The sequence below is a fragment of the Amblyraja radiata genome, chromosome 33 (genome assembly GCF_010909765.2).
Source record: "Amblyraja radiata isolate CabotCenter1 chromosome 33, sAmbRad1.1.pri, whole genome shotgun sequence".
Taxonomy (NCBI): domain Eukaryota; kingdom Metazoa; phylum Chordata; class Chondrichthyes; order Rajiformes; family Rajidae; genus Amblyraja; species Amblyraja radiata.
This window is the reverse complement of record NC_045988.1, coordinates 10,292,806-10,315,228: the sequence shown is the minus strand read 5'-3', so window position 1 is coordinate 10,315,228 and position 22,423 is coordinate 10,292,806. Positions and strand designations below refer to the sequence as shown.

The following is a 22,423-nucleotide window of genomic DNA, read 5'->3' as shown; positions in this document are numbered from 1 at the left end:
GTACGTTCTCCCTGTGATCGTGTGGGATTTCTCCGGGTGCTCCGGTTTTCACCCACACCCCAAAGACGTACTTGTTTGTTGGTTAATTGAGTTCGGTAAAGATTATAAATTATCCTTAGTGTGTCGGATAGTGATCACTGGTTGGCGCAATCTCGGTGGGCTGAAGGGCCTATTTCCGCGCTGTATCTCTAAACTAAAAGGTTTATTACCGCTTCCCATTCTCGTAGAGTCTCTCAACTTCATTCTTCAGCTCCTGTTCTTTTTGAGCAAATTCTCTCTTTTCCTTTTCAGACTTCTTCTTCAGCTCCACCAGTTTGACCTTCATCTCCTTGATCTGCTTAATGTTCTCCTGCAAGTTTTGGTGATAGAACGAAAAGGACATTCGCATTGCCGTCCCACAACTTGTCAGCCGCGGAAAGAGGAACAACACTGCTAATCTTCCCAAAAGAAGCTTCATTTTACAGCAATTTCATGTAATGGAACATTTTAATTTAAATTGTAAATGCTAAAGGCACTATCAGTAATCAACTTCAAACAGTTACCATGCTCAAGAGCGCGAGCCAAATTAACATCAACGGCACAGCCTTGGGGATTACATGTTGAATAGCGAATGTTAATTCAGCACCACCAAATTAAGTTCAGCCACTTAACTAATGGTGTACTTCTATTCCAGGGAGAATTGCAAAATGCTTCCACAGTTCTATGGAAACCTCCTGTGGTTAGTTTCAGTTTAGTTTGTTGTCACGTGTACTGAGGTACAGTGAAAATCCTATGTTGCATGCTAACCAGTCAGCAGAAAGACAATACATGATTACAATCGAGCCATTTATAGTGTATATAGATGCATGATAAGGGAATAACGTTTAGTGCAAGGTAAAGCCAGCAAAGTCCAATCAAAGATAGTCCGACGGTCACCAAAGAGGTAGATAGTCATTCAGCAGTGCTCCCTGAATGCAGTAGGATGATTCAGTTGCCTGAATTATGGCATTATCCTGGGTACGAAATGGGATTGCGAGAAAGAAGAATTAGGTTAAACAGTTCTTCCCAGGACAACACAAATTAAAAAATGTAAAAAAATCACTGCAGCCCAACTCAAGAGTCATACAGCATGGAAACTAGCATTTATTTCAAAAGGGCTTGTATACAAAAACAGGGATGTAATGTTGAGGCTCTATAAGGCGCTGGTAAGGCCGCATTTCAAATACTGTGAGCAATTTTGGGCACCATATCTGAGGAATGATGTGCTGGTTCTGGAGAGGGTCCAGAGGAGGTTTACTAGAATGATCCCAGGTTAACCTATGAAGAGCATTTGTTACCACTAGGCCTGTACATGCTGGAGTTTAGAAGAATGAGGGGGGACCTCATTGAAACATTCAGAATAGCGGAATGCTTGGATAGATTGGATGTGGAGAGGATGTTTCCACTACTGGGAGAGTCTAGGACAAGAGGTCACAGAATTAAATGACGTTCTTTTAGGAAGGAGATGAGGATAAATGTATTTAGTTAGAGGGTGGTGAATCTGTGGAATTTTTGCCATGGAAGGCTGTGGAGGCTGTCAGTGGATATTTTTAAGGCAGGAATAGATAGATTCTTGATTAGTATAGGTGTCAGAGAATATGGGGGGAAGGCGGGAGAATGGGGTTAGGAGGGAGAGATAGAACAGCCATGATTGAATGGCAGAGTAGACTTGATGGGCCGAATGGCCTAATTCTATTCCTATCATTTATGATCTTATGACTTATGAAACACACCCTTCGGCCCAACTTGCCCACACTCACCAATTGCCCTGTCTACACTGGTCCCATCTACATTGCCCCGTCTACACTGGTCCCATCTACATTGCCCCGTCTACACTGGCCCCATCTACATTGCCCCGTCTACACTGGTCCCATCTACATTGCCCCATCTACACTGGGTGGAGCAAAGTACGGAGAGTAAAATAGGATTTGTGTAAATGGACTCATGATCACCTGTTTCCTTGCTGTATGGACTTATGGAAGTTCAAAAGTGCTATTCCCAAAGATAATAGGTAGCCCATTTTAAGCTCCAAAAGATATTTGGCCTTTATTCTTGGGATGTGGTCACTATTGAATGCCCATCTCCAGATATTGGTAGGGCTATTCCCAAAACGTCACGTATCCATGTTCTCCAGACACTGCCTGACCCATTGAGCCACTCCAGCACTGTGTCCGTGGCCATCCACACTGGACACACACACACACACACAGTCTGAAGAAGGGTTTCGGCCCGAAACGTCGCCTATTTCCTTCGCTCCATAGATGCTGCTGCACCCGCTGAGTTCCTCCAGCAATTTTGTGTACCTTCTTATATATATGACCCATTGCGCACAACTCATTTAATGCACCTTCTCTGTTCAGAGGAATCTCTCAGTCACTGACTTTGAAAATGCTTATTCTAGTTTAATTCATACTAAACCATTGTATACAGGAAAATATCTACCGAGGTTGCCAAACAGTGGCTCATGGAGAGAACTCAAAAGATCACATCCAAAACCTTTTGAAGACAACAAAGTTTATGGTTGTTCTGCCACACAGTTATTGGTCATGTTGTCTCAAATCCATGAGCCACAAGGCTGCTCTAATGCCAGCTGTTGTTGACTCTGTTGAACCAGGCTAGATCTTCACTCTAAATCACTCGGTGCCAACTCAAATATTTGGTACAAACATGCTAATTCAAGGACAATTCTTGCTCAAGTAATATTCGGTATAGTTTTTTTGATTAATTGAATAAAATTGATTGAAAGTTAGAGCACGGACACAGGCCCTTCGGCCCACCGTGTGCTGATGGCCATTGATCACCCATCCACACTAGTTCTATGTTATCCCACTTTCCCATTCACTGCCTACATGTTAGGGGCATTTACAGAGGCCAATTAATCCAAAAACCTGCACGTCTATGGGATGTGGGAGGAAATCAGAGAACCCGGAGAAAACCCACGTCGTCATAGGGTGAACGCGCAAACTCCACACAGACAGCACCTGATGCCAGGATGGACCTGGATCTCCAGTGCTGTGAGGCAGTAGCTCTACCTGCTGCGCCACTGTATGACTTTGAGTGGACCCGTAAATTTATAAGTCAGGTAAATGCAGAAGTACTATGCCCATGAACTGTGGGGAATACATGCTATGCTCCATTAGTTAAGTAAGCCTATTTTGTTATTTTGGGATGTGGCCAACATTTATTATCCATCTCTCGGTTCTGGTTTGGCAACTTTTTGCATAGCCAGTATGATGCATAATACTGTCGGGAATAAGCTAGAGAAATTTGGGCAATCACATAGAAGAACAGAAAGGTATATTTCCCAGTTCCTAACAAGGCATTACCTGGAAACTCTGTTTCATGGCCTTGTCTACCTTTCAGGTGGTGCTAATTACGTCTGGCATGGGCTGTCCACTTTGTGTTTGTTGAGACCCTAGTTACCGAAACGTTGGTCCCACTGATTTCAGACAAATCCAAGCATTGTGCACACTGCTTTTGGCATGCAATGTTATTGCAACAAGGTTCTCCTAACACTTCATTCAACAAACTGCCTGGAGGAACGCAACAGGCCAGGCAACATCAGTGGAGAGAAATGAATATTTGATGTTTCAGGTCGAGAGCTTTCGAATAGTCTCATCTCGAAATGCTTACCGTCCATTTCTCTCTGCAGATACTGCCTAACCCACAGAGTTCATCCAGCAGTTTGTTATTTGCTCCAGATTCCAGCTTCTCCATTCCCTTGTGATTTCATTCAATGGAATGGTCATGGCGTGCTGGCCAATTAGAATGGACATGAAGCCAAATCAGATGTCTATTCCGAATCAGACCAAAATGCACAACTGTCTATCCTTGGAGGTAGAAGATAAATGCTTCCTTCATATATTGGCCTTCAAACATCACCAAAGGTTAGTCTGAAGAAGGGTTTCGGCCCGAAACGTTGCCTATTTCCTTCACTCCATAGATGCTGCTGCACCCGCTGAGTTTCTCCAGCATTTTTCTCTACCTTCGATTTTCCAGCATCTGCAGTTCCTTCTTAAAAACCAAAAGATTATCACTCTGGTCTGTACTTCAGAACTATTTGTTGGAACATGCTGTGTGCAAACTGGCTTCATTCCCCACATAACAGTGGTGATTTCACTTGCTGCAAAAGTACTTTCTAGGTTGCAAAGCATTTTGGAAATGACCATGGATGAGAAAGGTAAATGCAAGTCACTTTTTCTTCCTACCTGGTAGATGTTCTCCTCTTCCTCCTGCTGCTCGTGAAGGTGACGGACTTTGACCTGGAGCTGGTTCTCCACCTGTATCTGTCGATCCAACACCTCCTGGTACTTGTCCTTCAGGACCTCCCGTTCAGTCGCCACTTCATTCTGAAGCAACACACCATGCAAGATTAAAACATTAAAAAATAAAAGCTACGACTTCACATGTACCGAGAAAATCCTGCCTTCAACGTGCCAGCATTAATGTAGACTGGTTTCAGAGAGCAAACCTGCAAATTGGGTCAATTGATAACGAATCGACCCCAAGCCAAAAGCTCAAGGCTGGCTACTGTACTTGTTTCTTTTCTAAATTTGGACAGCACGGTGGCACAGCTGGAAGAGCTGCCACCTCACAGTGCCAGAGACCCGGGCTCAATCCTGACCTCGGGTGTTTGTGTGTGGAGTTTGCACATTCACCATGCAATTGCTTGGGTTTTCTCCAGATGCTCCAGTTTCCACCCACATCCCATGACATGCAAATCTGAAAGCTAATTGGCCTCTAAATTGTCCCTACAGCGTAGGAGGTGGGATTACATCGAATGGATGTGGTGGATCATGTCTATTTTGTCAATGGCTTCCACCATGTTGATGTTGAAGGACTCAATGATGGTAATGCACTGAATGTCAGTGGTAATGTTGGAGATGCCCATGCCTGGCACAATTGTGGCACAGATGTTACTAGCCACTTATACTGTATAGGTTTGGCTTGTTAAAGTGGGTGGCTTCATTTATGTCATAAGTGATTTAAAAAAAAAAAAAAGGTCATAAGTGATAGGAGCAGAATTAGGCCAATCGGCCCATCAAATCTACTCCACCATTCAATCATGGCTGATCTAGCTCTCCCTCCTCACCCCATTCTCCTGCCTTGTCCCCATAATCCCTCACGCCAGGGAATTGTTGGCTGTTCACTAGTCTTCTGATGGAATTCACCAATAAGTTGGCTTTGGGAGTTCTTTTCCCCGACTAGTTCTTAAATTTTCGTTCTTACCAAAACAGTTCAGAATATTAAAAAAGCCCGGTTACCTCTCTCAGCAAACTAAATGACCATCTAAATGCATTTTAGACCCAGTGGTGAACAGAAGAGATAGTGCCAGAGCTTTAATCAGTCCTTGGAGAACAAAGGATGTGGAAATGAGAATTGAAGAACGCTACTCGTCAGCACCAGAGTTAACAGCTCGACAACAATACTCACTTACCATGTACCTCTCAATGTCCTGATCAGTACTGACCTCTGCATCCACAGTAAAGCAATCAGTCTGAAACGGAAAAGACTTGGCTTAGGTTCCAGTTCCAAGCAGATTCAAGAAAATATACAAAAAAAGTTTGATACTATTAAATAATTAACATCACAAACCATGTGCTTGGGGATCAAGAATGTACAGAATGTACTTTCTGGAGCATGAGCACTGATAATTATTTTACATTCAAACAACTGCATTCTCCAGCATAAGCAAACTAAGTAATTGAAGATCCAATGGAAAGGACTCAATATATAATATATGGATAAAACCATTAAGATATCTGCTACACTGCAGGAATCACAGCCAAAAGCTTGCACACAATGAAGACCATGAAGAAATATTGGGTAGACAAAAATGCTGGCGGAAATCAGCGGGTGAGCAGCATCTATGGAGACGCTGCCTCACCCGCTGGGCTCCTCCAGCATTTTTTGTCTACCTTTAATTTTCCAGCATCTGCGGTTCTTTCTTAAACATGAACAAACATTAGTTAGGCCACATAATCTGTCCAGTTATGGTTGGAAAGAAAAGTAAAAAAAGGGCAGGTCATGGAGTCATGCAGCACGGAAACAGGCCCTTCAGCCCATCTCATCCATGTTGACCGAGCGTTAAGAGAACTGATTTACATTTCCAAAAGGGTTAAAACAATGGAACACCGACAAGGAGATCCATTTTTGCTTTTAAAAAATGGATAACTATTGAAGGCTTCTTTTGGTTAAAACAAAAAACTATGAATGGACGATAATTGGACATGTTAAAACCACAGGAGCAAGCAAATCAAAAACATTATGATTGTGAAACCATTTAGTTCATTGCTTCTGCCTCTACCATTTGTTTCAGGCTGTGAATTCCAGATCCCTTTTACCATCTACCTACATACGACACAGACAGTTGGTCTCTCAGCACTGTTTTAGGCAAGCCATGGGCATTTAGCATAGCTGTGCAGTCGAGGTCCCAATTACCATCTATTGGGCATAATAAAAGATATTTCCTCATGCCTCCTCTCATCCTTCCATTAATTATTTTCAATTCATTTCCAGGTTTTTTATTCCTCTGCTCAGGCCGACGAGTCGTTCCTATTTTCTCTATAATCCAGGTCCCTCTGCCCTCTCAAACCTGTTTGATGAAGCTACCTTAACTTATCCAACTCTGCTCCATGGCTGCAACATCCAAGTCCTAGCAGCATCCTAGTTCTCTCAGAACCCTCCCCAGATCATCTCAAGCTTCCTGTAATGCACTCACCAGGATTGTTGTCAATACTTAAGCTGTGCTGCATATAACCAACAGCTCTGGCGTAAACCTCCCTTCTCATATACACTCTTCTTCAGCTAATGAAGAAAGACTTCATGTGTTATTTAACCACCTCACTAACCAGTCTTGCCACTCTAATAATCTATGGACATACACTCTCGCAGATCCCTCTGTTCCATCGCATCACATTGTGTCCTGTCAGTTATTGTCTGTTTGCGTACCATTTGCACCGTGACAAATACAGCACCTCACCTTGTCCTGGCTTAAATTCCATTTGTCATCCTTCTACCCGGCCACCCAGACCATCGAGATCCTCCTGCAGTCTGATGACTTACCACACTCTCAATCATATGGCCAATTCTTATACCGTCTGCAAACTTATCGAGCTCTTTTGATGTGTGTCTTAAGACTAATACGGGGTCAAGGAAAGCGAGGAAATGAATACAGTATGAAACTCCACTTCCTTAACATGGCTTCTGTCATAATTCCTATCGATCATTGCCCTTGGTTTCCTGCCACGGACCCATTGCTGGCTCTGCTTTGGGTCCCAGAGGCTTTAACAAAAAATGTTGACCAATTTGCTATGTAGGACCTTGTCAAATCCTTGCTGAGATTTACAAAGATGATGACAAATGTACTGCACTCACTGATTTATTTTTAAAAGTGAGGCTAAGCAGATTAGTCAGACAAGATCTCCCCTCCACAATGCTGACTATCCCAATTAAACTGGTGCGATTCTAAATGAAGGTACTTTTTTTTACTTGGAGCAATCATTTGTCCACCTTCACATTTAACTAAATACCTGTACTTGGTTTATGCCTTTTTCACAGTCACTTTGAGATCTTATTCGTACCTGGGCTAATTCAAGTAACTAAACCAACCCAGCACTGACCAAAGAATGAGTGTAATGGTCTCAGTCTTGGTTTATGGGCGCGAAAACACCATCTGAAAGATGTTGCCTCCAGCAGTGTAGCACTCCTTCAGTATCACACCAAGAATTTTGGTCTTGGCTTCAAGCTGATGACCTATAGACTGGGCATCTTTCCACTGAACTACCCCCAGATGTTTCAGGTCTGACGCTCTATGTGATGCAAGCAACACCAACAAATCCATGATACCACAGCCCAGTCCATCCATAATGAGGTGCAGACCGAACAATGAACTCTACTCCACATATCATTATATCGCGTAAGCATGACTCCACTAGGCCTTGTGCAAAAGATCTACCAATTTGGAATAACCATGCTTTGTAACAAAGCATCTGGAGTCCTGGAAACTTCATGGTGTTTCTGGAGATACTGGGTCAATTCTGATAGCTTTCAAACGCAGACACAACCCAGAACCCTTCACACCTGTTTATATTCTTGTAGGCCCTTACCTGCACTGCAGAATCTTCTAATGACTTCAAGGTTGGCAACTCTTTTGAGAGACTGCATATTGTGTCAGGATCTCCACCTGGTTTTTCTTCGCATTGTGCTTTTGCCATTACTTCTTCATCAGCTGGCACCGTGCCAATGCTCTGCTCATCTGCATATTGCCAGTAGCCACCAGAATGCCCACACGATTCATCAGCAAACGGTTTAGCGATCTGGCCCTCCAATGCATCGGGCAGCCAGCCCTGCTCTGGATGGTTTGACATGTCCAGAGGCACGTTTTCGCCACCATCAATGTAATATGGCACAGACGGTTGGCCTCCAAGCTCTGTTTCGGGCAAACCATAAACAGCCAGGATTTCTGGGGTACAACAGGCCAGTGCGGCCTCTGCTTCATTTTCTGGGCTAGACATATAGATGTCATCATCCTGTGCAGGTGGACCTGGAGTAGTGAACACTGCAACGCCCAAGTCTGCACTGGGTGGCTGCTGATCAGATGGAGAGGAGTTGGAATCACTGGAGAAAAATAAACAATGCAAAGGTTACATGGATACATTTGATATCATTGTAATGTCAGATTAATTGGATGATGCATCAAAATTGAATTTCTAATTCATTCACAAATGAAACGAAGTCAAGCGCTGAAATCAAATGTCATCATTGAAATAATTTAAAGAAGATTGAAGTTGCCCTTTTCATCATCTGAGTAACTGCCTGACTCTGTCAGGTCATTAAACTACATTCTAAAGCAAAATGCTTAGTTAAGTTATGCGCACTTACCTTTGAAGGCATCATAAGCAGAAGAATAGCTGAATAACATGTTCATCAGCCCCCTCATTTGTTTCAGAAGGAGCAAAGTTGAGGCCTCACTCCACACAGACGTGCCCAACACTCAAGCTGTGCTCTAGCGCGTTACATTGCCAAAGGTGCTGTCTCTCAGGTAAGATGGTAAATTGAGCCTTCTCTTGCTGCTAGACCCAGAGGAATTTGTGGTCATTTAAAAAGGAGCAGGGTGGTTCTCTCACCTTTTGTGTAATAAAGGAACTGCAGATGCTGGGTAAGACCAAACATAGACAAAAAATGCTGGAGTAACTCAGTAGGACAGGCAGCATCCCTCTCTCAAGAAGGAATGGGTGATGCTTCGGGTCTGAAGAAGGGTCTCGACCCAAAACGTCATCCATTCCCTTTCTCCAGAGATACTGCCTGTCCCGCTGAGTTACTCCAGCATTTGGTGTCCATCTCACTCCTTTTCTCCCAGCTGACATTTAACCCCTAGGCGCACAAAGTGCTGCAGTAACTCAGCCGGTTAGGCAGCATTTCTATTGAGATTATTCCTGACCCGCTGAATTACTCCAGTGCTTTGTGTCCTTGTGTAAACCAGAAACCTTGTTTCTATATTTACCCCCTCAATTGATACACCCAAAACCAAGTCTCCAATCATTTTCACATTGCTATTTATGAGAGCCAGCAGTGTAAAAACAGGGACCACATTTGCTTCCCTATTACTGCGTCTCTGCAGTGTGAAGGATAGTATGGGTAGTTCTATAAAATGTAATTCCTCAACATGAATTGGATTTAACATGCATGATGAATAGGGGAACACTATTTGCATAAAGCAGGTCGAATTGGTGATTTCGATCGGAACTTAAAAGTTACTTTGGAAGTTGGCAAGCAGAAAAAAAGCTGTCCTGGATTTAACCAGCGCAAGGGACAGAAACCTGCTTCCATGTAACGCCCCTGCAGTAATCAGACACCATTGACTGTGAAGAACACAAGTTGCTATTTCAATTGCGGGTGACTATTGATAATGACAAGCAATCGTTTGTGCAAAAATACGCAATAGAACAATGTATCACACAATCTTTGGTATTTTTAGCTTCCAGAACCAAAAATAAACTTACAGTCTACTCTCATTACAGACCTCTTTCTTATGATTTTGGTTATTGTGGATAGAATGACCGCTAGGTGGCAGCAATAGGCAAGCACTATACAACACCACCAATTTAGAATGAATTATATGCACCACTTTCATTGTTTATATGAACCTCTTTCCAAATACATTACAATCCACGATGGAATATGTGAAACACGGCAGGAGTTTGGCTTAATTATCATGTTTTCAGTATCTAATCTATTTTTTCTAAACTACTTTAGATGTAACATTAAAAATATATGCACTAACATCCCCTTACTCAGTTCTAATGGGCAATCGGCAAGAACGGGCGCTATCCCCCCTCCCAGTCGATTGTAACGGTGGTTTTCTGATTTGCTATCGAAAAGACTTATTTTGAAAATTCTGGGGGAAAATTAATTTTGTTATTGCAAGTGTGAAATTCTCTAACCCCCTTTCCCCCAATTGTCATATAACATGATTTTTCCACAATATGAGGTCTCTAAAGAATACAACTACCACCTTGCATCAGAACTACCTGTATATAAACGCAAGTTTATTTTTTAATTAGAAAATGGAAGGCATACGTTGGAAACCATTTACCGTGGCAGAAAAAGGTGCAAGATTATTTACAAGTACCTTAGTGTAAGGGTTTCAAGTGCTGCATCACAGCCCATAGTTGCAACGCTCCTGGTCTCTGCAGGTACATCAGTGCATGAGGCATCATCAACCTGTCCTCCATTTTCTAAGCTCAGGGCAGCAGATGTCACCTCAGGTTTTTCTTCAGAATCCAGGACTTCTACAGGCTCCATGTATTAGAAACAGAGTACTGCAGGCTAGACAAGTTCCACAAATTTGATAACACTCATTTTTTCTCAAAGAAAAACTGTTTTTGTTAAGTTCTTTCTCACTTTGATAAAGTGCATACATATCAGCTATAGACTCATTGACAAGCTCCTGGACACTAGGATATCTCTGCCCATCTTTACAGCCACAAATTAATTTAGTTTAATTTAGAGATACAGCATGGAAACAGGCCCTTCGGCCCACTGAGTCCGTGCTGGCCAGCCATTATTCTACACACACTAGGGACAATTTACAATTATACTAAGGCAATTAACGTACAAACCTGCACGTCTTTGGAGTGTAGGAGGAAACCGGAGATCCCAGAGAAATCCCATGCAAGTCACGGGGAGGACATACAAACTCTGTACAGACTACACCTGTAGCCAGCATCGAACCCGGGCCTCTGGCGCTGTAAGGCAGCAACTCTACCGCTGCGCCACCTTGCCGTCATTTGTTTTTTTCGTTTACATTGTATTTCCTTGTGGCATAGATGCCCATTCAGTCCATCAGAGCAATCCCATTAACACCACTCATTTATTCCTCTACAACATGTTCCCTCTCACATGCCCAACAATGCCCGACATCAGGGGCAACTTCTCACGACTAACCACCAGCCAACCAGCACATCTTTGGGATACAGTGTGGAAACAGTCCCTTCGGCCCAACTAGCCCATACTGACTATAACATGCCATAACTACACTAGGCCCAACTGCCTGCATTTGGCTCATATCCCCCTAAACGTATCCTATCTGTCTAAATGTTTCTTAAACATTGTGATACTACCTGCCTTAACTACCTTCTCCGGCAGTTTGTTCTATTACCCTTCAGCCTTTGTGTAAAAAAGTTGCCCCACAGGTTCCTATTAAATCTTTCCACCCTCATCTTAAACCTGCGTCCTCTGGTTCTCGATTCCCTTACAATAGACAATAGACAATAGGTGCAGGAGTAGGCCATCTGGCCCTTCGAGCCAGCACCGCCATTCAATGTGGTCATGGCTGATCATCCCCAATCAGTACCCTGTTCCTGCCTTCTCCCCATATCCCCTGACCGCTATTTTTAAGAGCCCTATCTGGCTCTCACTTGAAAGCATCCAAAGAACCTGCCTCCACCGCCCTCTGCGGCAGAGAATTCCACTTACTCTGGGTAAAAGACTACAGATTTATCCTATCTATCCCTCTCATGAACTTATACACCTCTATAAGATCAACCCTCATCCTCCTGCACTCCAAGGAATAGAGTCCTTGCCTGCTCAATCTCTCCCTGTACCTCAGGCCCTCGAGTCCTGACAACATCCTCGCAAATCTTTTCCGCACCCTTTCCAGCTTAACAACATCTGTGGGATGTGGGAAGAAACCCGGAAAAACCCAGGGAGAATGTGCAAACATCAAACCGGGGGCCACTGGAGTTAAGGCAATTGCACCAGGGTGCCACCCAACTACAAATATTAAAATTACATCTCTGGGTCAATCTATAGATTGCTGATGGAAGATCTGGAACTGAGACAGGAACGTCTCAACCCTGACTCTAGAATCACAAAGAACCTTCTAGAATGAGACCATTCAGCCCAACACTCCTGGGCTATCTCTATGAAAGAGCTGTCCAGTTTGCTCCTTTGTTTGGAGGAGCCAAGCCAAGAGTTTCATTTTTACAAAGATACTTATTCAAATTACTTCTGAAAGTTATTCCATCTCTTCCAGGAAGCGTGACATGGATCAAAACTCACTGCTTAAAAAAATAAGTTTCATATTACCTTTAATTTTTGTGTTGTCCTTTTTTCTTTCAATTATGAAGTGTGACTGCAAAGGAGCGAGGATTGCCGAGGAACACCTGATAAAGATATACAAGATTACAAGGGGCAGAGATAAGAAGGGCATTGAGAAACTTTAGAAATGTTTAAAACCAAAGGACGCAGATTTAAGGTGATTCAGATTCAACTTTCATTGTCATTGTCAGTGTACATTACAGAGACAACGAAATGCAGTGATGGGGAGGAAGTTAAGACGGGAGTGTAGAAAATCTCCCCCCACCCCGAGAGAACGGTTGCAATCTGAACACACTTCCTGAGGAGGGGGTGGAGGCAGACACTATCACTGTGGTTTTATTGTAGCTGCAAGGCTATGGACCTGCGGCTGGTAAAAGGAATTAATTTAGAGTGGGCACCTGATGGTCGGTGTGCTCCGAAAGGTCTGGTTCAGTGTTTTATGATTATATTACTCCAAGTGACCTTGAAGCTGTGTTTCAGATTTAATTCTGTACCTTTTCATACCTCTCCCCTGACTCTCGGACTGAAGAAGGGTCTTGACCTGAAACATCACCTGTTCCTTTTCTCCAGAGATGCTGCCTGACCCACTGAGTTACTCCAGCAATAACCAAAAATCTGTAGCCTCCTTTTGCTCTGGTATTTAATTTAATTTGCATGTTTAATCAATAATGTTTTATTGTTAATGTTTAATGTTTTACGTGGCATTCTTAACTGTCACTTGCGGGCGGAGCACCAAGGCAAATTCCTTGTATGTGAATACTTGGCCAATAAACTTATTCATTATTATTCATTATTGATTTTGTGTCTATCTTCGGTGTAAACCAGCATCTGCAGTTTCTTCCCTGACAGAGGAAAAAGTTTATTTTCAATTACTCTCTCAAATCCTTGTCTGATTACACCACAGTCCAGCCATTCCATCAAAATTCCACTAACTCACTAACCAGAGCCATGGTGCAGCAAGTTGTGCTGCTGTCCTCATCAATCCTCTTGGTCATCTCGTCAAAATCTCAATTAAATTTGTGAGTTGCAAATCCCCATCTACAAGGCCACGCTACCTAATCAGTCCTTGCCTTTCAAAACAGAGGCTCATCCTGTTTTTCAGAATCCCTTCCAGTAACATCTCAACCAGACGTTAGGCTCACCGGCTTGTTTTTGCAGCCCTTCTTAAATAAACACACCCTCCAGTCTTACTGCACCTCACCTGTGGCTTAGGAAGATATTTAAATTAAAAGCCTGAAGAAGGGTCTCGACCCAAAATGTCACCCATTCCTTCTATCCAGAGATACGGTCTGTCCTGCTGAGTTACTCCAGCATTTTGTGTCTATCGTCAGTGTAAACTAGCATCTGCAGTTCCTTCCTACATATTAAAGTCTCTGCCTGGGCCCCAGCATTTTTTTCCCTCGCTACCCACCTGATTAGGATAAACCATGTCTCATCCACCTTTACGCACCTCAAGACCACCAATACCTTCTCTCTCATTACAACAATATGTTTCAGGACTGCCTGAACCATGGTCTCAGAAATAGCCATGTGTTACTTGGGCTAGGGAGAAAAGTTGAGAACGGGCATGACACAAAGTGCTGGAGAAACTCAGCGGGTCAGGCAGCATCCGTGGAGGGAAGAGACAGACGACGTTTCGGGTAGGGACCCTTCTTCAGATGATGTTGAGAAGGGGCCTGGTGAGAAGGGTCCCCATACAACAAACACCCCACTCCAGGAAGTGGCGGCCCCTCAAAGCACAACATCTGACTGCTTGAAACTTGAGATAAAAAGTTAATCCTAGAATGTTTAGTACTCAAGTGTCACCTTATTCTTGTACAGATGGTCAGAGAGAGGGAGAGTGAAAAAGAGAAGAGAGTCAGAAATATAGAGAGAAAGAGAGACTGAAAGAGGGGGGCAAAGACAGTCAAACAGATAGAGTGATAAACACACACACACACAAAACGGAAGAAAGACACACTTATACAAAGGCAGATTTCAAAATATATCTCAAAGGCCCACCGTTACTCACTGTGATATTTAAGAAACAAACTTCTCAGTGATGTAACTTTGCTTGCCCCTGCACTAATTTCTCCCACGTTTACCTTACAGGAATAGTTCATTTATCGCCCTCACACCCGCAGATTACATAACCATCGGGAAAGAAAAGCTCTTCCAAAAACACAAACATTTGCAATAAGCGGGCGCAGCCATTATTACCCTTTAAACCTACCGCTGGCACCGCTCTGCACACTGACCCTTCGGTACTCACTAACCCGCAACGATGCCGCTCATTGGGACGATGTCGACATCAGCCAGGCTTGTTCAAAGATCCTATAGCAGCTCTGCTATAAGATCTTTGGGCTTGTTCTTAGCTCTGGACCAATAAAGCAGCCTCCACAATTCAATGGGCTGGTCTCAGCGAAGCAGCAGCTCTGCACTTATGTCATTTCCTCCCTGCATGTGAGTTTCAAGTGGCATTTCGTGTTGGATTGCAGGGTGCAATCGAGGGACAGGGACAGGGACAGGGACAGGGAGATCAGTTGTTGTGGCTGATGTCCCCTCTCTGCTCTGTGTCTCTGGGTCATTAGAACGCCGTCTGTAAGCACAGAATGTTTCCATTGAGATTCTTCCCTCTGCAGGCGGGTTGACGATTTGCAAGGACCAACACGGAGAAACATGTCTGAAGTAGGGTCTCGACCCGAAACGTCGCCCTTTCATTTCCTCCAGAGATGCTGCCTGACCCGCTGAGTTACTCCAGTTTTTTTGTGCCTTCTGTAGAAACAAAGAACTGCAGATGCTGGCTAATGTTTGTGTTTAATTTTTATCGTGTATTGTGTGTTCTTTCTCATTGTACCGCTGCTGACAAATTCATTTCACTTGCACTTTATGTGCAATGTGACAAATAAAACCGTATTGTATTGTATTGTAAACAAAAGGACACCAAGTGCCGGAGTAACTCAGCTAGTCAGGTCAGGCGGCATCTCTAGAGAAGGACCCGAAATGCCACCTATCCATGTTCTCCGGGGAGATGCTGCCTGACCTGCCGTTCTCTCACAGCGCCACACCCCGGTTCGATCCTCACCCCGGGTGCTGTCTGTGTGGAGTTTGCACGTTCTCCCCATGATGAGCGTATGGGTTTGTTCCGCTTTCATCCCATATAATAAAGATGTGTGGGTATGTAGGTTAATGGGCCTCTGTAAGTGTGTAGGGAGTGGATGAGAAATTAGGTTAACATTTAAGGTCATAAGTGATAGTAGAATTAGGCAATTCGGCCCATCCAATCATGGCTGATCTATCTCTCCCTCCTAACCCCATTCTCCTGCCTTTTCTCCATATCCTCTGACACCTGTACTAATCAAGAATCCATCTATCTCTGCCTTAAAAATATCAACTGACTTGGCCCCCACAGTCTTCTGTGGCAAAGAATTCCACAGATTCACCACCCTCTGACTAAAGAACTAGCGTGATTATGGTCAGCATGGACTAGGTGGGCCGAAGGGCCTGCTGCCATGATGGCTGTATCTTTAAACTCAACTAACAAATCAAACAAAAAAAAATTGCAAAAGCTGGAAATCTAAACAAAGGCTCCTGGGACTTGAAACTTTCACTTGTGCAACACACAAAGTGCTGGAAGAACTCAGCGGGTCAGACAGCATCTGTGGAGGGAATGGACAGGCGGCATTTCGGGTCAAGACCCTTCTTTCCACAGATCGCGAGGGCTGATGGGTATTTCTCCATTTCCTATTTTTATATTAACTGTTGATGTGACAGGTTTCAGCAAACATTTTTTTTAATCGCTTGTAGATTATGGATTTTATTAGTTATGCTGACAATAGTTGGCCATCCCAAATTGACCAGGCCAGTAAAAGTCAACAATGTTGGTAGGCTGGTGGGAGAAGACTCGATAGGCCATAGGGTCTGTTTCCATGTAGTATCTCCTAAGTCTAAATATATGCCCTCAAAGTTCCGAATCACCTCGCATTCTGTCCTGCAACATGAATACATCCTGGCCAGCACTGAGTCCTCTGTTTAAAAAATATTCTGTCAGTGACCTTCGATCCTACCACGTAACCTGTAACGTGGGACCTGTAACATTGCCTATCCACTCCCTCCACATTTGCTTCCTGGCCCAACAGGTTACTCCAGCACTTTGTGTTTTGCTCTAGATTCCAGCATCGGCCGTTCCTTGTACATCGATAATTTCACTCACGTCAACAGCAACTGGCTTGTTGAGCTCAGGGAGTGAATTAAACAGCCATCATCACCTATTTTGTCCAGTCTACTTTGCATTATGTACTGTCAAAATAAACAACACCATCGGATCAAATTTCTTGGCACAATTATTTAAAAGTATTCATAGAAACGAAATACAATAAAGACAAGAGCCCGGAGTATAAATAGTCATTTTATTAGTACCTGTAATATGTTAACAGATATTTCTTACAGAAAGTAACATATATTCCAACAAACCGTCACTGGTGTAAATATTCATTCACAACTTTGGACATTACATCTTTGATTTGCATAAACATTATTAATATATGACCCGTGTGTTGACTTTAGTTCTGTTCAAAAATCAGCCTGCCAGTCAAGTCTTTTGCACGTGCAATAGAAACAGAATAAGCCATGGGAAGGAAAAATATTTGGTTCATTCACTAAAGTAAAGCATTCTTTAAAGCATTTTAAATGCGTTCGCATTTGGCTCAAATCCTCCCACCACCTTCATTTCTCTCTTTTAAAGACACTGCCTTCTCTGATAAATATTCCAGAAATCCCACCATCCCACCACCAGCCAACCTGAGCATCCATTGATCTTCAGCGGATTATTTAACTGTGGTTTGTCCCACTTTCAAGGTCAATTTCTTTTGGATACCAAATCACAGGGGTTTTCTAGCCTGTGCTATTGAACATTGATTGGGGACAGGGTCACAGGTTGTTGTTTTTTTTTATTTCCCCTTTTTCTGCCAACCCTTAAAGGTGCTGCTGAAATCAACACCCGTACTCCAGTTTCTCAAATCTTAGCAAATTATTGCACTCACACCAAGGGTCAAACCTGGGTAAATCCTACCTGCAGATCACTAGATGTGGGCAGGTGCCCTTAGCCAGTGAGAGCAGAACAAAACAAAACCAGTGCTAACGCTAATGAACCTCTTCAGCATTTCATCTCAGAAACAGAAAGTTTAAAGTTCACGAGATTTCGTTCTAGGAGCAGAATGAGACCATTCGGCCCATCAAGTCTACTCCGTCATTCAATCACGGCTGATCTATCGTTCCCTCTCAACCCCATTGTCCTGCCTTCTCCCCATAACCCTTGACACACTAATCATGAAATTTTAAACTAAATCCTAAATCTTTAATCAAAAATATTGTTTTACATTTTAACTAGGAAGAGAAGTTAATGTTTCGAGTTGGATTCTTCCCTTTTTACTCAAAGATCCACTAAACTTGTTAACCAGCTTTGCTCGGACAGACTTGCACATACAATCATCTATTAGTTGCTAAGCTGTTCAATCAAACACTTAACTTACCTGCAAATTTGATCTAAGCACTTTTAATGAAGAGCCTTCACTGCTAGCCAAGCTTCAACTGAGGAGTTGGCGGCAGGACCGAGCTTCTTGGCTCTAGGTCTCTTGATCAGCAAACAATGTCAATTCACTTAGTAAAGTCTCTTTAAAGATGAGAGGAAACAGATCCCCCAATAAAGGCTGGGTAATATTCCCAGAAAGATAGCGAGTGGAAGATAGGTACATACACATTCTGCACAGAAAATCGTCCTCAGTCACTTGATTGATAGAAGAATTCTACAGTCCGCCTGTCTGAAGAAGGGTCTCGACCCAAAACGTCACCTATTCCTTTTCTCCAGAGATACTGCCTGACCCGCTGAGTTACTCCAGTTTTTTGTGTCTATCTTTTTGACTATAACATTGTCACGTTACATTCTTTAATAAAAGAGCACCGGAAATTTTGTCTTGCTTTCCCATTTCCATTTGGATTAAGTGGCTTCGGATGAAAGTCACCATGCATTTTTTGTAGAGATGTTTGATTCTTGCTAATTGTCATTTCCTTTGTCTTTGCGTCTCTCAGTGAAAGGTGTTGGTGATGGCCAGCTTCCATCTGTCATGATTGCAAAAGCTACTTCAAATGGTGCTCGAACAGCTCAATGCCAAAAGTCCACAGCGTTAATTTCCGAGTGGATTGTACAGCATAAATGGGTCTTGTCAACGTGCTGAATTCTTTGACATCCTTGCAGACAGTTTAGCTCTATTTACACGTATATATGGCAGTTAAATTTTACAATTGCATTGATTCGGCAAATACAAAAGAGGTAGCTTCCCTCTCGCCCGGCTTGCACTAGAAATGTTTCGAATCCACAAAGAACACTTAAATGATCAATTTTTGCATTAACGTTTCTGAAATACATTCTTCAAAATGTAATAAAATTATAAAGTAATACTTTAATGGAGAGGATCAAATGGGTTGAAATGTTGCAGGAATGAATGAAGGACTATCTTTGATTAGACTTTGTCTTGCATTAAATGTTATTCACGATATTCCTTTTATCATGTACCTGTACATGATGGCTCAATTGTAATCATGCATTGTCCCTCTGCTGACTGGTTAACACGCAACAAAAGCTTATCACTGTATCGCAGTACACGTGGCAATCAACTAAAGTCAAACTCGAAGGTCAAACGCAGGCCCTTTGTCTTTCCACCAAGATCCTTCCCGACCTGAAACGTAACCTATCCATGTTCTCCAGAGATGGCGCCTGACCCGTTGAATTACTCCAGCGCTTTGTGTATTTTATTTTCCTCTAATATTAATTCTATCTTTATTAAACTTTGAGTATGACTTCTGTAGTGCCATGAATTCCAACCTTTCTTTGTGTCCTTGCCTGCCGACTTCGAATGTTGTAGTGCACAAGATTTAACTTCAGAGGAATAGGGCATGTGAGGCATTGGTACCAGCCACGCATGGTGATGAAGGAAAGGTGTCTGAAGGGTGGGTGCAGTATTGTGTCCAAACATAGGGCAGGTTGGCACAGAGCATTGCATGTACCAATCAAGATTACTGAATACTGTGTAGAGTGCAATAGTTCCCTGAGCTACTGGAGCCATTCGAGATTCACAAAGAAGAGAACAGGTTAAAGTTGTACAACTTAAATATATACCTTTGGGTAGATTTACATCTGTTGATAACAAAGCATCTGAATTATAGAATAGAATTAGAGACATTACTGCACAGGAGGAAGCTATTCATCCAGGAAGCCAACTCTAATCACTGTAGAACAATCCATTCAACCCTATTCTCTTGTTCCCTCCTCATTGTTCTTCAAATTATTCTCCCTTAAACACCTAACAAGCTTCCCTTTGAAAGCCCTGAGAGTGTAATTCCACCAGGCATGGGGAATGGTCCAGTTCTATTACACTCCGTGCACTTTTTCCGCACTTTGCCCCTCAAGTCCTTCAATCATCCCCTAATGAGTTCAGCTTCTCTCTGTAGTCCCACTTAAATCCTCCAAGATCCAGCACATCCATCACATCTCACTGCCTTCTATTTGCTCCATGGAGATTAGCACCAACTACCTAACTTTCACCTTGTAGTTGAAATCTCCCATCCCTGAAGACATTCTGGCCAATCTGCTCTGCACTCAAGACCTTCCTCATGTGGTGATCAGATCCGGACTCAATGCATTGATTGCCAGCTAATAGTTTTTCCCCCATGTTATGCAGCCTCCTCGAAGGAGCGGGCTTTGTGTGGTCTATAAAAACACAGGAGCTGGGAAACAGGAGTGAAAGGGTCACTGTCAAAGTGTCACCATATTTTCAACGGTCTTGCTTTTTACTTTTATTCTCAATGCTCCGATGAGCAGACTTCAGGGTTTTACAACCAAATAAATTACACCAAGTGTACCAATTGCCGGAGAGAAAAATAGAGATTAGTAACTGCTGTTAAAGATTTTTGTTCAATGGAAAAAGACAAAGATGAATAAATCCTAATCATAATGTTGACCATTGTGAACTGTGCAAGCCTGCAATAGGGATACTGCTCTTTTTTTAAGAGTCAAACTCAAGTGTATTGAAATTAAATTTATAAAACTGTACACTCTCCCACACCATAGTCAGCCACACAGATTTCAAAGTACCAAAAGGCCAGGAACACCTCGACCATAAAATACTGCAATACCAGGATAATAGCTTTGCAATGTTATTGTCTATAGTACAGTGTAAGGACATTGCCCGGAGTTTTTTCATGCTTCATGGAGATGTCACATTATAATTACTGGAAGTTGATCGAACTGTAAGCTTTCTGGGCCCATATGTCACAATGAGATGATTAGTGTCCCCTATCACTCTGGGGCTATGGTAGCTTTAAACATAGGAGACAAATGAAGCAATTCAAAATGATAAGCACTGCAATTCATTTGAACATCTGGATGCAGTGCAGCACAGCTACACAACATGGGAGTTTCTCTCAGTTAAAACATTCCTAAAAAAAAAAATATTCTGTTAAGATGCTGTGGTGTGGGGGAGAAGAAAGACATATAATAACTGAGGAAGTAAATCTCTAGATACCAAAAATAAAAATAAAAACCATAACACCAATACAAAATTCAGTAAAAATTATTAACACTACATTTTTTTTAAATGTTTTATACTTTCAAGATTGTATCTTTTTAAATATATTTTTGAACTGTCAAAAAAGTTACAGAGACTTTCCACAATGCCTGTAATTATAATATTTAAAGCCTAGTTTATAATGCCTTGCTTCCGTATTTAAACTTACAGTTATTATAATTTAACAAAACGTGCTACTAGTGGACATGCTCAAGGTGACAGATTAAAGCGTACATTATTCTACAAAAACTGTGCTTATTAACAGTCTGGTTCTAAAATCAAATTTCTGCTTTGTATCTTTTAAAATAAGATCTACCTCACGGTTCACAAGCGGGGCTTTTTCAACAGTTTGTTGGTGCACAAATCTGACATTGTCATTGTGCAGGAGGCCAAAGCTGAGTTGCTTCTTTAAACAAGTTGTTTTCCTTGACAAACCATCTTACACGTGGGGTGAGAATTAATCAAAATCCAATAGCAAAACTAGACAGGCAAAAATAAAAATCTGACAACCAAATGGCCCGTCAGAAGCCATCTTGATGTTTGATGATTTTTGTTTTTAAAGATTACTGTTCAGGCTACGCAGCCGTGATGTAGACTTCAGCCATTCTGAGCCACATGAGAATAGGTCCAGTTCACAGACTGGATGCCGCAAAATATCCATTTATTTGCGATTCCCTTTCTATCTTTCAGATTTGACTTTGTAACGCAGGACAAGGTAGGCCATCAAACGCAAAACAACAAAAAATATACCCAGGACTATGAAGTCCATGTAAAGCTTGGCGTCTTGCACATCTAACTCTTGCAGAATTTTCTTTGGTTCCTTATAAGGACAGAACTCAGTATTGCAGGTCAGGTTTTTTCTGTCCAGTCCATATATTGACAAGATGACACCCTCAAAGCCGTATCTGTTTCAGAATAAACAAATGAAATTGTAACTCTTGCAGAATGAGTTGTGTTCTGAAGGGCTTTGTTGCCCATATTAGACTTAAGGCCCTGTCCCACTTTCCAGAGTGACTCATGAACTCTCCCGAGTTTTCCCCTTGATTCGAACTCGGAGAATTACGGTAATAGCCATTCGTAGGTACTCGGGATTATTTTTTTTATTGTGGACATTTTTCAACGTTGAAAAAATGTCCCGACTTACCCGATGCACCGAGCTCCTATGGGCTCCTACGAGCTCGCTACTGACATTACCCGACATT

General features: G+C 42.5%; 2 protein-coding genes across 7 annotated transcripts in view; both read right to left on the bottom strand.

Moving 5' to 3' along the window:
* rnf214 (ring finger protein 214) overlaps positions 1-14,927 on the bottom strand; it is a 36,488-nt gene extending 21,561 nt beyond the window's left edge. The window contains exons 1-7 of one of the 5 annotated variants that reach the window (XM_033049483.1): positions 14,834-14,927; positions 12,610-12,686; positions 10,652-10,848; positions 8,127-8,637; positions 5,456-5,515; positions 4,227-4,367; positions 210-349 (exon numbers count right to left, since the gene is read on the bottom strand). In XM_033049483.1, the coding sequence (XP_032905374.1) occupies positions 210-349; positions 4,227-4,367; positions 5,456-5,515; positions 8,127-8,637; positions 10,652-10,824 (1,025 nt within the window). In that variant the 5' untranslated portion in view covers positions 10,825-10,848; positions 12,610-12,686; positions 14,834-14,927. The other 4 variants (XM_033049486.1, XM_033049482.1, XM_033049484.1 and 1 more) reach the window with 4 other exon arrangements.
* A 2,065-nt stretch (positions 14,928-16,992) lies between these two features.
* The window catches only part of abcg4 (ATP binding cassette subfamily G member 4), a 107,619-nt gene continuing 102,188 nt past the window's right edge, over positions 16,993-22,423 (bottom strand). For both annotated transcript variants that reach the window (XM_033049562.1, XM_033049563.1), the window contains exon 15: positions 16,993-22,126. In XM_033049562.1, coding sequence (XP_032905453.1) covers positions 21,901-22,126 — 226 coding nt within the window. In that variant the 3' untranslated portion in view covers positions 16,993-21,900. The remainder of the gene's footprint in view (positions 22,127-22,423) is intronic.